Consider the following 13870-nt stretch of genomic DNA (forward strand, 5'->3'; position numbering starts at 1 on the left):
GCATGCTGGCAGGACCTTCAGTGACAACTCAGGGCCACCCTGTACGTTTCCCCAGGTGCGGGAGGGAACCAGGACAACCCCGCCCTGTGGGGCTGGGCCTCCCGGCTCACGGGCCACAGACCCACAGGGCTGTTCTGCCCGTGTGGACAGTCTCAGCTAATGTCAATGTGTGCTTATAATAAAAATGAGGGCTTATTTTGTCTACAATCCCTGAATTGTAATTTAGATATCTTAAAAATCACTCCCGCTGGGGGGCAGGCGGCACTTGGCTGGCTCAGTGAGTTAGGCATCCCACTCCTGATTTTTCAAGCCCCAAGATGGGCTCCCTGCTCAGTGGAGAGTCTGCTTCTCCCTCTCTCTCTCTCTCAGCCCTTACCCAGCTCTATAACTAACTAACTAACTAAATAAATAAATAAAACCTTTAAAAAAAAAAATCACTCGTGCTGGGGTTCATTTTTCCTGTTTAAAAACATTCTTTCAGGGCGCCTGGGTGGCTCAGTCGGTTGAGCACCTGCCTCTTGATTTCAGCTCAGGTCATAATCTCGGGGTCCTGGGATGGAGCCCCACATCGGGATCCCTGATCCATGGGGAGTCTGTCTCCCTCTCCCTCTCCTCACTCTCTGTCTCTCTCTCAAATAAATAATCTTAAAAAATAAAAACCAAAACCAAAAACATTCTTTCAGGTGAAGGAATGAATCTACTGTCAAGGTCTTTCTCCCGATGCTCTCATCTCAGGCACAGACTTCACCGTCACGGAGAAAAGCAGGGGACCGGGACACGCACGCACACGCCTCACGGAGATACGTCGCCTCGTTCTTACCCAGGGCGAGCTTGGCCATCTGCAGGCTGTTGATCCAAGACTCTTTGATGGCAGGGGTGAATGTATTGAACACAGCTGTGAAGAACGTGGGCCGCCCCGACCTGCCAGGAGGAACGGAAAGGCGTTCAGTTTACACGACGTGGGATCACATGACAAGCTCTGCCCGGTGCACACGATCGCCAGACGGAGCCGTCGTGGCACGCCGCCACCAAGAGCCGTTGCCTCAGCCCTGCCCAGGAAGGCTGCCTTGCAAAGTCACCACTGACTTGTCCTGCTTCCCCGGGAGCTGCAGCTGGATTCGGCAGCAATCCGCCGCGCGGATTTCCTCTTCTTTCTTCAAAATGAGCCTCTGTAAGCCTGACGTCCAATCGTGGGCCACGGACTGGTTCAAGTTCTGTGAAGGGAACACACATGAGCGTGGTGAAGGCGTTGATAAGGCAGGGGCCCCCCTCACCAAGGGAGGAGGACAGCGAGGCTGGAGCAGGAACCGTCCAGGAGGCCATAACTCTCACAGCGCATTCCAAACAAGACACCCCCTGGGCTCGGGCCAAACTGCTACTCGAGTCCCTTGCAAATGAAGTGACCCCAAAATAGTTTCACGCCAGCACCCTGCCCGAAATGGGAGAAAACACACCATCAGACTGGTTCTCAAAATCAACCTAATTCTCAGTTTCAGTAGAAGCTGGAGGCATGGCCTCACACTGACAGCGATCTAGACCTGGAAACAGAATTCTCCGTCCCGTGGCCCCGACGGTTACCTGATAGTTTCCTTTGAGGTTCCCGATGAGCTGGGAGATCTGACCGATGACATTCAGGTCATGTAGCAGGTTCTGCAGGTCCTGATACAGCTGTCCTGGCCCCACGTACACCTGGTCTGCGGAAGAAGCAGCAAACAGCTCGAACTGAGACACACGAATGCCACAGGGGCCAAAGCACCAGCGTGAAGATGCCAGGTGACGGACAATTTTTAAAAAGTGTATCTCTTCAAGCATTTAGTGGTTTTTCCTTTTCTAACGTCTAATTTTGGAATGATTTCAGACGTTGGAATCTTTGGAAAGATTCAGAGCGCCCCAGTGTGTGCCCTTCACCACGTCCCGTGACGTTAACATCTCATAAAACCATGGCACCGTCTTCTAACCCGCAAAGTCACGTGGACATGAGGCTGTTCACTAACCTGCACGCCCTATTCAAGTGTCACCAGCATCCCCACTGAGGTCATCCAGGGCTCCTGGACCCAACCCATGGCCCCACACGTGCTTGGCCACTGAGTCTCCTTAACTGCACTCCAGTCTAGGCCAGCTCCTTGAGCACCTGCCTTCCAGGACCTGAACTTCTGGACCATGGCCGGCGTTTTATCTCACAGAACCTCTCACACTTCAGGTTTGACTCGCATCTTGTCACTTGTATTTTTAATGTATTGTTGCTGTCATTGCGGTTAGTAAGACGAACCTAGAAATGGCATTTAACCTAAACCAAATTTCCAATAACCAGGGTCATCCAACGAAACGAGCTCCCCAGTGCCCTTTCTCTAAAGGACAACAGGACACAAAGGAGGACAGTGATCGGCCGGGGGAAGAGCCCCTGTCCCCGACTTGGGACCACCTCTGTGTGTGGAGAGGAGAATAGTCTCCCCCCTCCCCCGGGATGATGCCCCGTCCCCCATTCTCCTGATGAGGACACTAAGGCTCTCCACTGACATGCAGGCAGGATCCCACCACAGAATCCCACTTGGAGCCCACCCTTTAAAGGACACATGGTCACAGCTGACTCCTATTCTGTATCCATGGAAACAGACGGCCTCAGGTGTCCCCCCGCCCAGCTCAGTGACCAGCAAACCCAGGGGGCAGAGCAGTTCCATCCACACGGAATCAAGCAGGGTGAGTCTCCTGGAGTCTGTTTCCGCAGGGCCAGCTTTACGGGGTCAACCCGGGTGTGAGGAAAGTGGACTCCGCCCTTAGAATTTAGCATGAGGCCATGCTGGCTGGGTCCCTTGTCAACAGTTTGCAAGTGAAAAACAAATATGCGTGTTATTAGCTAAAACTATTTTAAGGGACAAACACACTGTTAAGGGAAAATAAAAGGTAAAGTTGGTCCATGTGACCACTGGGACAGTTTTCAGGGCTGGCCCTGAGGAACCCAAGCCTCCTGCTGGCATCACACTCTCTGTCCTGTCTCAGAACTCTAACAATGGTGAGCAAGGCCCCCTGCGTTTCCACCGCGCATGGGGCCCAGCCAAGTACGCGGCTTGTTCATCCTCCCCTGTGCACAGTGTGTGTCGACGGTACGTCTGTGTTAAAAACGACAGGTATCCATCTGACCACACTCACTGCTTCACCATGGAGTAAGTAATTTTGCAGAAATGCCATTAAAGACATTTTCACTTGGGTTTTTATGTATCCACCAGGCCTAATTTTTTAGGACTAGACAAATTCTATGATTAATTGCATATTAAGTATTTTCGTGAAGTTTCACCAAAAAGCAAGCTGTCCAATGATTATCCATTTATCAAATTTGTTTTTCCTTAACAGTATGTCCCCATACTAAAATGTCTGTAGTGAACGCCACACACATTTGCTTTCATTTATAAACTTCTGATGACAGACTGCACGAACTCACCCTTGGGATAAAATTACTCCTGCTACACGAACTCGATCAAGTTGCCCGCATCTAGCTTTTAGTTTAGTTTTTAAATTATCATATAGTAAAGCTGACTCTTTTACCATGGGCACACGGCCCTTGAATTTTAACAGGGGCAGGTGTGGCCCACAGAATGGCGCCTTCACCCCCAAAGACCCCGACCTGTCCACCCTGTTGCCCCCAGCCCCGTCCAGCAACCACTGGTCTCTTCTCCAACATTTCCATTTTGTCTTCTCAAGAATGTCACGTGAGAGCACACAATATCCCACTTCTGTTTTTTAAACACATAAATCGTATATTTCTGTGCACACAGAGGTGTGACTGAGTTGCCTTGAGCTGGGGAGGCCGGCGTCTAACCTGACTCAGGACTTCGTACGTTCAGTCCTGAGCCCGGTAAGCAGAGCACCGCACCGTCACGTGAGCACGAGCGCAGGGCTGTGCCGTACTCTGCACAGAGACGCTGCTCTGAGTGCTTGCGGCCCAGCTCTGCAACGCGCCACGAGCAGGGAGGTGGGTTCTGGCCTGAGCGCGCCGAGATTCTGACCTCGGTGCCTGCCCTGCAAACAGATGCTCCTCCCACGGAGCTCCTGCGTGCCACGCGATAAAGCAGAAATCACGTGTCTCAGGAGAGAGAGACCACTAAACGCTAGGTCAGAAGTTCTCAGGGGCCAGGCGGTGTTTTCCTAGTCAGATCTCACCACCCGGGACTCAGGAGTCCCTCCAGGAGAACCCAGAAGGCTCTCCCGTCTTGTGTTCCTCGTGTGCACCCCGGGACGAGTGTGCCTTCCCACCCACCTCGGTCCCACCCTGAGGCTGGAGGGGGACGGGGGACAGTGCACGTGGCATCTGCAGTGTGCATGTCACTGAGCTGTGCGCCATTCCCCACGATGCACACAACATAACCTGGGGGCTGCCGGCTTCATCAGCTGTCACTCCCAGAGCCCGACACCCGCTTCCGTGCTTCCTGTATGCGGACCATGACCGCGGTCTCCCAACAAAGCAAACCCTCCCTGTTCCTCTCCTGCAGAGTTCAGGAGGTCATGCGCTCCCCGCTGCTTCACAGGAGGCCGAAGGGAGCAGGATTGTACATCAGGACAGCTTCCAGAGCTCCCCAAGTCTCCCCACACAAGTGCCTACACCACAGGTGGCAGCCGCCTCGAAGCCTCCGGGAAGCAGCCCCGCGGAAGGAGCCCCACGCACCCCCAGAAGCCAGCCAGGCAGCCCTCACCCACAGGAGCTCCCCGTTAAGGGCATGAGCCGTGTTAGTCATCATCAAATGATCTCAGCTTTGGGGAGACGCAGGCAAATGGTCAGCACGTGGACAAGCTGAAGCTGGTGGAGCGTTTCCATGAACCGAGCACACAGGGGTGTGCACACACACCGGCCATACCACGTCCGAGACAGACACGCTGATCTGGAGGTCCTCCGTGGCCACCCCGGACCCGCTGCCCTGACAGCAGGAGCTCTGCCCTCGGCTTCTGGAACAAAGATGCTGCTACCTGAACAGGGCAAGTCTCCTACACTGTCCTCCTCTTTATCTGGCAGAATACAGTTCAGAGCAGGTGGCAGAACCGGAAAAACCCAGAAGGACAGGCCCTTCTCACTGGCCTTCCCAACCGGCAAGTCCTTGGCATCTGCACAGGCAGCCCAGCACTGCCGGGCAAGCGGCTGTCACAGCTCCTCGCTCAGCGGGGCCTCCTCGCCCCACGCTCCCCAGAGACGGGCCATCCTGCCTGGGCGGCCAGGACTGCAGGACCCCGAGGTCACCCCGTGGTCACCGCTGCCAGGTCACCTAGGCCAGGGTGTCCAAGCAGGTGCAGCAAGACGGGAGACGGGGCAGGAGGGAGTGCAGGGCTCGGGCAGACAGAGGGTGACCACAGTTTTCATACTTGACTGTTAGGACTGACCTCGAGTTCAAAACCAAACCCAAGAGGGAAACTGAAGCATACGCACGAGTGTTCCTGCACGGTCAGCGAACACCCGTGTTTAAAGTGTTTTGGCTGTCTGCACGAACGGAAGGGAAGCAGGAGTGATGCTCAGCGCCCCTGACATGCAGACAGCGGTCTCATGACGCATCTTCATCACCGGACGCCTCACTACCCTCCAGCGCTGGCTTCCGGGAGCCTCACTCCTCAGAGAAGACACCTGTGTCTCATCACAGGTACAACGAAATCTCGCTTATTGATTCAAAACTTCTACAAAGCTCAATATTTAACACACCATGAAAGGGAACAGCACAAATTTAAAGTAACGCTCTCAGCGGCTGCGGCACTGTGATGAAACTGGCTTTATTCCGTTCCCGGGGGCCGGCCTGCAGCTCGAAGCCACATCAGTCCCGGACACCGTATCAGTCCCGGCTACGACGATCTATTACCAGCTCCGGATCCGGATGCAGACCACGTGAGTCTACCTGACGGTTTTCAGATGCTTTCCAGGAGGAGAGTGGATGGGGGTAGGCAGCTGGGCCTGTCTCTGCAAGGTGGAGTGGGGGGGACTCCCCTCCATCGGGGGCACAGGACACAGGAGACTCACGCTGTGCAGGAGAGCCAGCACTGGTCCTGAAACCCCACAACCGTGCCACGCCATGGTGTCAGGTGAATGCCACGTGGCCGCCGTCACCAAAGCAATCAGGGAGACGCGACTTCCTCCTCTCCAGTCCCTCCCATGGAGGCCCTGGCCCTAAAACGTGCTGTGCTTTTCGAATCATTATGGTCTCACTGGAGGCGGTTGTGTCCCTCCTGTCCTCTGACCTTGCAGACACATCTGGATCAGGAACTGCTGTCCCCGCCCACAGGCCACGGCAAGCGCTGAGAGGCTGAGGGGGTGCCTGGATTAACCCCTCACCCCTCGAGACCCCACATCGGGCACTGAACAAACCCCAGTGCTGGCCCTTCGCTCTGGAGAGCGAGAACCTGGCCCCACAGCCCAGATCCAGGGCTCCTGTGTGACACAGACTTCCAAGGCCCTGTCCAGTATTTTTAAAGTGCAGGCACCGTGTCTCTGCCTTCCGAGGTAGAAGGGTCAGAGTTGGGGTTTCTGCTCAACTGCTGCCACGCACCTGTGTGTGCTCACTTCTGGCTAAGAACCCTAAGCCACACCCACACACCCCCCAGCGCTGCATCTGAGCCCTGTTTCCAGTCTACTTTCTGTCCAGGACCTGCCCCTCCCCCTGTCCCAGCTTCTCCCCCTTGGACCCTCCTTCTCAGAATTCAAGGATACCTAGGTCTCTGCCAGCTCAGCTGTAACAATGATGTGATCCCTTCCTTGTCCCTGACCCCTGGAACCCACTGCCAGAGCCCCCACTTTGCAGCAGGACTGCAGAAGGAGGTCTGGGCACTTTGAGAAGACGTGAGCAGAGAGCAGGTGCTCTGGGGATGGGAGGGGACACTGGTCCTGCACGGATGGTCGAGGTGGCTTTCTATTCTCTGTACAGAGTTGCTGGTGGCAAGCAGGGGGCAGCTCTGCATGCTGGCCGGGACAGGGCAGGACACCACCGAGGTGGTCTTGCCCTCTTCCCATGGTGGTTTTCAGCGGCACGTCTGCTGTTGGTGCACAAGAAGCAGACGCTGGTCCCACAGCTGTACAAGCCAGGGCCTGCCCTGCACTCACAACAGTGGGTGGCTCCCCAGCACAGAGAAGCACAGCAGGCTGACTCTGACTATCATCCTCAAGGGCTAACTAACGGGAAAGCGACAGGCCTGATCCCTACAGGACCGCAGTAGCCACACGTGCACACCACGGCGCTCCCCTTGGAAACACACGCAGCCTGCACACCACACTGTTCTCCAGGCTGCCGGACACCTTCTCCTCCGACGTGCTAAAAAGAGGCGATGACAGGTCTCTTCCAATGGAGGCTCCTGCGGGGCGGAGACCCCCTCCCTCCCCAGCTCCAGCTCCGGCAGCCGGTCCCCTGAAAACTGGGAGTGCTCCAGAGTCAACCATCGAATGGAATTGATCTGTAGGGATCCTGCATGAGTCAGCTTTTCTCTGGCACCAGGGAAATGCATTTTCTGGTAAACCGGCTCCCCAGACGGTGTGCAGCACAGTGATGGTAGGAACGTAGGCAACTCCACCTGATGCACCAGGTAAACCCACCGCACTGCAGGGCTTTCTCTTCCCAAGCCCCAGCCCCAACCCACAAAGTCGGCGAAAACTGTTCGATCACCCCAGAAAAAAGCACAGAATTTGGCAAAGGAACTTCAGAAGGTCTGAAAGCTGAAACCAACCCACGGAATCCCAGAGGATTCGTGGACAAATCCGTGGACACCAGCCTGCAGGCCCCTGCACGGAGAGCATTCAGTGTCAGTCAAACGTCACAACGCAAGGAGACTGACGGAGGCAGCAAAGCAGATGCACACTCTGCCAGGGGCTCTTCTGGGGACAGCGCCTCCTGGGGGTGGCTCCTGCGGGGCCCAGGAAGGTGGCTGCACGGCTCCTGCAGCCCCGTTGCTAGGCAGTGACGCCCACACCGTCTCCAACGCTGAATAACAGACCGAATTTTCCAATCCTGATTTCAGAGCTCAGTCATCCACACAGCAGAAAATCACATGGCTACGGACGGAACAAAGAATTCCGACTTCGCATCTCAAAATAATTGAGGGATGACAAATGCGAGAGAATCAGAAGGAACAAAAGCACTGCGGGTGAATCTGAAGCTTTCTACAAAAACCTGTGAGACAGCGGAGACAGCCCAGCTAACTGTGACTCGTGGAGGGGACACGGTTTTATCTGCAGGAGCAGCGCGCGACTCGCTGGCTGCAGGCTGGTGGGAGTGAGATCAATATTATGGATTCGATGCCCACAGAGCAGTTCATTGTCTGGCCCCAACCCCAGACTCACCCTCATTGCTGGACGCGTGTGGACGGGGCGGGACAGTCCTTTCCCAGGGCTGAACAGTAAACGTGCTGTTCCCGGTTTCCCTGACCGGAAACCTGAAAACGCCCCACGGAAGTCTGGCTTGAGTTCAGTCTTCCAGCACACACAGAATTAGCACAATGTGTTAAAAAACATTTTTTTATTAATCTAGAAGGCATTTAAGAGGCCATATACTCCAACCCATCATTTCAGAGCTTAGAGCTAAAACTTGGGTCCCCTCTGTGGACAGGGAGACCAAGAGACCGGGGTCCACACAGCTAAGGTGCACCACTAAGCCAGGAACGAAGCGAACACCTGCTCCCACAGAGGCCCAGGTGCTGGGACCCCCCTCCCGACCCTCAGACTCGATGCCCACTGGCCTCTCTCCGCTCTCAGCAGTGCCTGTCCATTCGGCACTGCCAAGGCAATGACCCCTGTACACTCAGAGTGAACTGTGTTGTACGAGAACACCCTGCTAAAATACACTAATGCTTACACAAGTAACACGTCTGACACAGAGCTGAGGTTAGTGAGTGACGGGGTCAGGAAACAGGAACACAAGGACGGGCCTAACAACAGACTGATGCTCTACAAAGCGTCCCTCCCAGGACTCCAGGGCCGAGAACACGGCTTCCTGGAGGCCTTCCCACCTGGAAAGCTGTGTCCAGACAATTCCCAATCCAACCCTCTTATGGCCACAATCTGCTAAGGAGGGAGGATGGCTCCATGGGTGAACGGCACGTTAGCTGTCTCTCCTGGAGAAGCCAGCATCACCTATGCATGACCAGTCACCTTCATCCTGCTCTTCGTTATTCCAAGAAACAAGCAGTTTACGGAGTAATCGGCAATTATTCTGTGTTCCTTCCCCAACCCTACGCTTTGCTGTCCTGGTGTCCCACCATGCAAGTAACTGACGTCAGAAGAGGAAGAGGATCCACCAAGCAGTGTCTCAGGCTCTGGGGTCCACATGGCACCTCCCTGCCCGGTCCGAGGGCCCTTCCTTCCAGACGAAGCAATCCCACCAGCTGGAGAGCCACAGTGAGTACTTCACGATGTCTTACGCAATCACAGGACAACCTGGAAGCCTCTTCCCATTCATATTCCTGTGGATGGAACTGGGCCCCCCTGAACAGACAACTGTCGGTCCTCCAGAATCTGGAGGGACCCCCACAGGCTGGGAAGGTTCCAGTCACACAAACAGCCGCCATAAACTCCTTACTGTGTGCGAGGCGGGTGTCAGATGAAGATCAGCAGAATGAATCGATCAACTGACGCATGTCCTCCCACTCTCTCTCTGTGAAATCCTACGCCTCCTTTAAAACCTAGCTCAAGAGGCGTCTCTCTGAGAAAATTATCCCCTTTTGATCTCCCAAAGTATTTTGCCCTGTTTTCTGTCAAGGAATGTATCATAGTGCATCACACCCGTGCTCTGGCATCCGTCTCCTGGGGCTTCTGAAGGCATAGTCTACCCCTCACTCATCTGGGGGCTACCAGGACATGGCGCTCGGTTTAGAACAGGCCTTTGACAAACAGGTCAGTAGAAAGACACAGTTTCATTAAAAATTTAACAGTGGTTGGTGATTCCATTTTTCTTTTCATTCGCTCAGCAAATTACTCCTTGGGCCCCCACTGCACGCCCGGTCACAGGGCTGAAAGGGAAACGATGAGGGACTAACCGTAGACGAAGTCCCTCACATACTCATCGGTTACCAGTTCCCTGATTCCTTAAAATAAAGGCACTGTAGTAACAGAACATTCTGAAAGGGGGTGCACACCACTACGCAGGGCCGTAGCACATGAAATGACATAGGTTACGCCCACTGCATGGGTTCCACCCACAAAACGGAGCGGAACGAATCTCTGTGGATGGCAGAACAGGGCTGTCACTTACATTCTCTCTTTAGGACAATATGCAAAAAAGATGCTCCCCAAACCAATTGCCTTCACCAAGGTTACGTGCGTGCTTTGTCAGAGGGACACGGAAAGGTCACGGCAAGTCCGCAAAACACAACTGTCTATGTTTCCAAGTATTTTCCAAAGTCTCTAGAACTTAAGATACATCAACGAGATTCTCCTTAAATTGGAGAAAGAAAAAACTGGATACTCCCCAAAGTGACACATCTTCTTCTCGTTGACAGTAGGAACTATGGACCTGCCGTCGCGGACGGAAGCTCGGAGGAACGTTTGTGGCGCCAATGTCCTTTTTTCCACGGACAGTCAACCCTTGCACAACATGGCTTTGAACTGTGCAGGTCCGTTTCTACACGAGTTTCTTTGATAAATACAGAGCAGTACCGTAAATGTGTTTTCTCTTATCACTTTCTTAACGACGTTTCACGTCCTCTCACTCACTTTATTGTAAGAACACGGTATAGGATTCCTAAAGCATACAAAGTGTGTGCTAGCCCCCTGTTTATGTTATTGGTAGGGCTTCTGTTCAGCAGTAGGTTTTTAATAGTTAAGTTTTTGGAGAGTCAAATTATATACGAGGATTTTCAACACACGGGGATCGGTGTCCCTAACCCCTGTGTTAAGGGTCGACTATATTTCAAAAACTGAGTCTTTCTGCTGTATGTTTTTTAACATTGCTAATTGATTCGAATCTTATTCTAATTTAGCTCAATAGAAATCATAAATAAAAACAGGAATAGGAAAACACAGTGCTGCCCCAACACGCAGTACCCATTCTACGGATCAAAGCCGCCCCTGCTGATTTGGGCACGAGGACGCAATCTTAATTGCAAATGCATCTTAACACTGCTACCATGATAAACACATGAAGGCATTATTTTGTTCACAAAACCAAGACACACGTTGGATTTGCAACCAATACTGCAAGCAATTTAAATGGACTTTTACGAACTTATAACAAATGAGATAACACAAGTTGACCTGGAGCCAAATCTTACTGCCACGCATCCGTCTGGAAGAACGCTTCCCTCCCCTCCCCATGTCACTCTTCAGTATATCCCCGCTGCGGAAAATCTGTGGCATGGTCTGGTATTTTGATTACTCGCTGAGACTGTCTGCAAGTCCTTTAAGAAGGACTTAGCAGTCGGTGACTCGGGACCGTGGGACCTGTAATACTGTGCTTGAGGACGTAGCCTACCAGGCTGATTACCCAACCGAGCGACTGACTGTTAACATTACACAAACAAGAGCAACGGGAGACCTCACAGCAAATTAGATCTAATGCTCACCAGGCCCTGTTCCTGTGAGTCCTAGCGCACATGCAGACGCAGCCAGAAAAGTTACAGGCTTCAAAGGCACCTTCTTCCGAACACGTTGGAAGCAAAATAATCTGAAAGGTTGCCCAATATATTTATACCACGAATATTTAATATAAAAGGCTCATTCCACGTATGAAAAGGTTTACTGCAGGTCCCCATTTTGTGTGTTCCACAACGGAGGCAGTGGCCGGCGAGTGAGTGAAACTCAGCCAGGCTTTATTTGGATTAAAAAAGAGAGAGGGAAGGAGAAAGTCATGAATACTACACTACGTTCAAAATCTACAGCCCAAAGACCCTTTAGTAATAAAGACCATACATATTACACAGCTGTCAAAGCATTGCCGAAGTGTCAGGACACCCTTGGCTCATCTCGGCTCGTTAGGACCCAGCACCCCCTCCCTGGGGAGCCTGGGGGAGAGGGGAGGGGCTGCATGAGCTGGTGCAGAGCAGAGCCTACAACGGAGGTCCACACGCTGGAGGGCTTCCAGGCCTGCTCAGGAGACAGGAGCCAGAGCCCTCACTGCCAAGCTGGGAAACACAGAACAGAACAAACCTGGGGTGACTGAACACAACCCACATGATGGGGCTTCCCTGTAAACCCAAAGGATTCTCACCAGTGGGGACAAGCTCAAAGATGAGAGTCTAGTGGGCTTATCGGTCTACGTTTATCAGCCAACATAAAACACAGGCTCCAAAGATGGTATCGCCCAACAGCCTGACCATTTCCCTGGTCCTTGGATGCGGAGGCCGAGGAAACAGGGCCTGTTAGGTTGGTACTGACGCCGGCCCCAAGACGCGCACGCACAATAGTAAAAGTGACACTTACTTGGCTTGGCGTTGGCGACCACCGCCAGGCTCTCGGGTGGGTGCATGGGGGGACACCTGTTTTCTCCAGCACCGTCATTATTGCCATACTCTATTACTTCCACGTGTCCAAGAGGAACACTCCACTTTAACAAATACCTTTGGCTGGTGGACATTATCGTGTTGCTGTCTGAGGTGCTGAAAGGAGGAGGAATCGGGGTGTTAGGATTCATTACACGTGTAAGTCAAGACACTTTTCATCCCTTAGGTACTCAAGTGAGAAACACATCCTGCTTCTGACTTTCTTACAAACAGTTACTATTTGGTTCTTTAAAGAGGTCTCCCAGTGGATGAGAGGGTTAGAACTCTCCACTGCCTAATCCAGGAAGACGGGAGAACACGGAATGCTTATCTCCCAGAGAGCCCTCACGGTCCCATCAAAGCTTAAAGGGAACAAGCTGGAGGTTTCCTGATGGCTGTTTGAGCAGAGATGCATGTGTGTTCTGGCTAGTACCATTAACAGGGAAAATCTATGTGCACAGATATTCTCTGGTCACTTCTTATCAAAGTTTCCCTCTTTACTCTTGGTTTTACTGTAACTATTTTAATAAAATTAAATCCTATCATTATGCTCCATGATTAAAATACTTATTATGTAAAAATTAAGGAAAAAATCCCACGACCTATACAGATTATTTTCTTCTTTTGCCATAAAATGAAGCATACATGCACAGAAAGATACAAAGCACACCTGTTCAGACAGGTGGAAAATGCTAGAATGGACACCTTCTGAGACCACCGCCCAGTCAAGGCTACAGGGCTACCAGCAGCCTGAGGCCCTCCAAGGGGCAGGAAACCCACCCTCCCCTCCAGGGCAATCACTGTTCCTTACTTATGGTGATGATCACAGATTGCTTTCTTCAAGACATATATATTTTTTCCAATCAAAATGTAGACAGGAATAACCAAAATGCTGGACACTATACTTTAAACTGAAATACTTGATGTGTTGGGAGCCAACTGGTACCCAAGCTACCCGACTTCCCTCTGGTGTTAGAGGGCTTTACTTTTCAACGTCTAGTCCGCGTGGGAAGGAGAGGAAGAAGGCACTACTCAGACACGGAGTAAGAAAGACTGCGTGTTCTATGAGTTAGGTGTGCTCTAAATGTAAAAATGGAGAAGCCCATGACCTTGACTCGAATTTCTACTCATCCTGTTTGAATCTAAGATCCTCACTCCTACAGAGGTTTGGGGGACCTTGCTGTTCTGAGGCTGTCAAGGGGTCCCTTGGGGCCATCTGAACATTTCAGCCTGACCAAAGTGGGTTTTCCCTTCACCACCTCCCAGGAGTGTCACTGAGAACACGTCAGTGGCCACTGGACCATCCCCCTTTCCTCACTTTGTAGAAGGTTGTCAGAACCTGGGATCCCTGCCGCAGCCCGGGGTGTTATTTGAAGGAACAGCCCTGGTAGTGAATACAGCTAAATACATTTTTTAAGGATTCATCCACTTCTTGTTCATCTTG

The 13870-nt window shown here is 52.4% G+C and overlaps 1 protein-coding gene across 12 annotated transcripts in view; it reads right to left on the bottom strand.

Moving 5' to 3' along the window:
* The window catches only part of ARHGEF10 (Rho guanine nucleotide exchange factor 10), a 144907-nt gene that overhangs the window by 24845 nt on the left and 106192 nt on the right, over positions 1-13870 (bottom strand). For all 12 annotated transcript variants that reach the window (XM_057303400.1, XM_057303403.1, XM_048226249.2 and 9 more), the window contains 4 exons: positions 12368-12543; positions 1579-1694; positions 1087-1214; positions 821-921 (listed from right to left, as the gene is read on the bottom strand). In XM_057303400.1, coding sequence (XP_057159383.1) covers positions 821-921; positions 1087-1214; positions 1579-1694; positions 12368-12543 — 521 coding nt within the window. The remainder of the gene's footprint in view (positions 1-820; positions 922-1086; positions 1215-1578; positions 1695-12367; positions 12544-13870) is intronic.

This window comes from Ursus arctos, unplaced genomic scaffold (genome assembly GCF_023065955.2).
Source record: "Ursus arctos isolate Adak ecotype North America unplaced genomic scaffold, UrsArc2.0 scaffold_27, whole genome shotgun sequence".
Classification (NCBI taxonomy): domain Eukaryota; kingdom Metazoa; phylum Chordata; class Mammalia; order Carnivora; family Ursidae; genus Ursus; species Ursus arctos.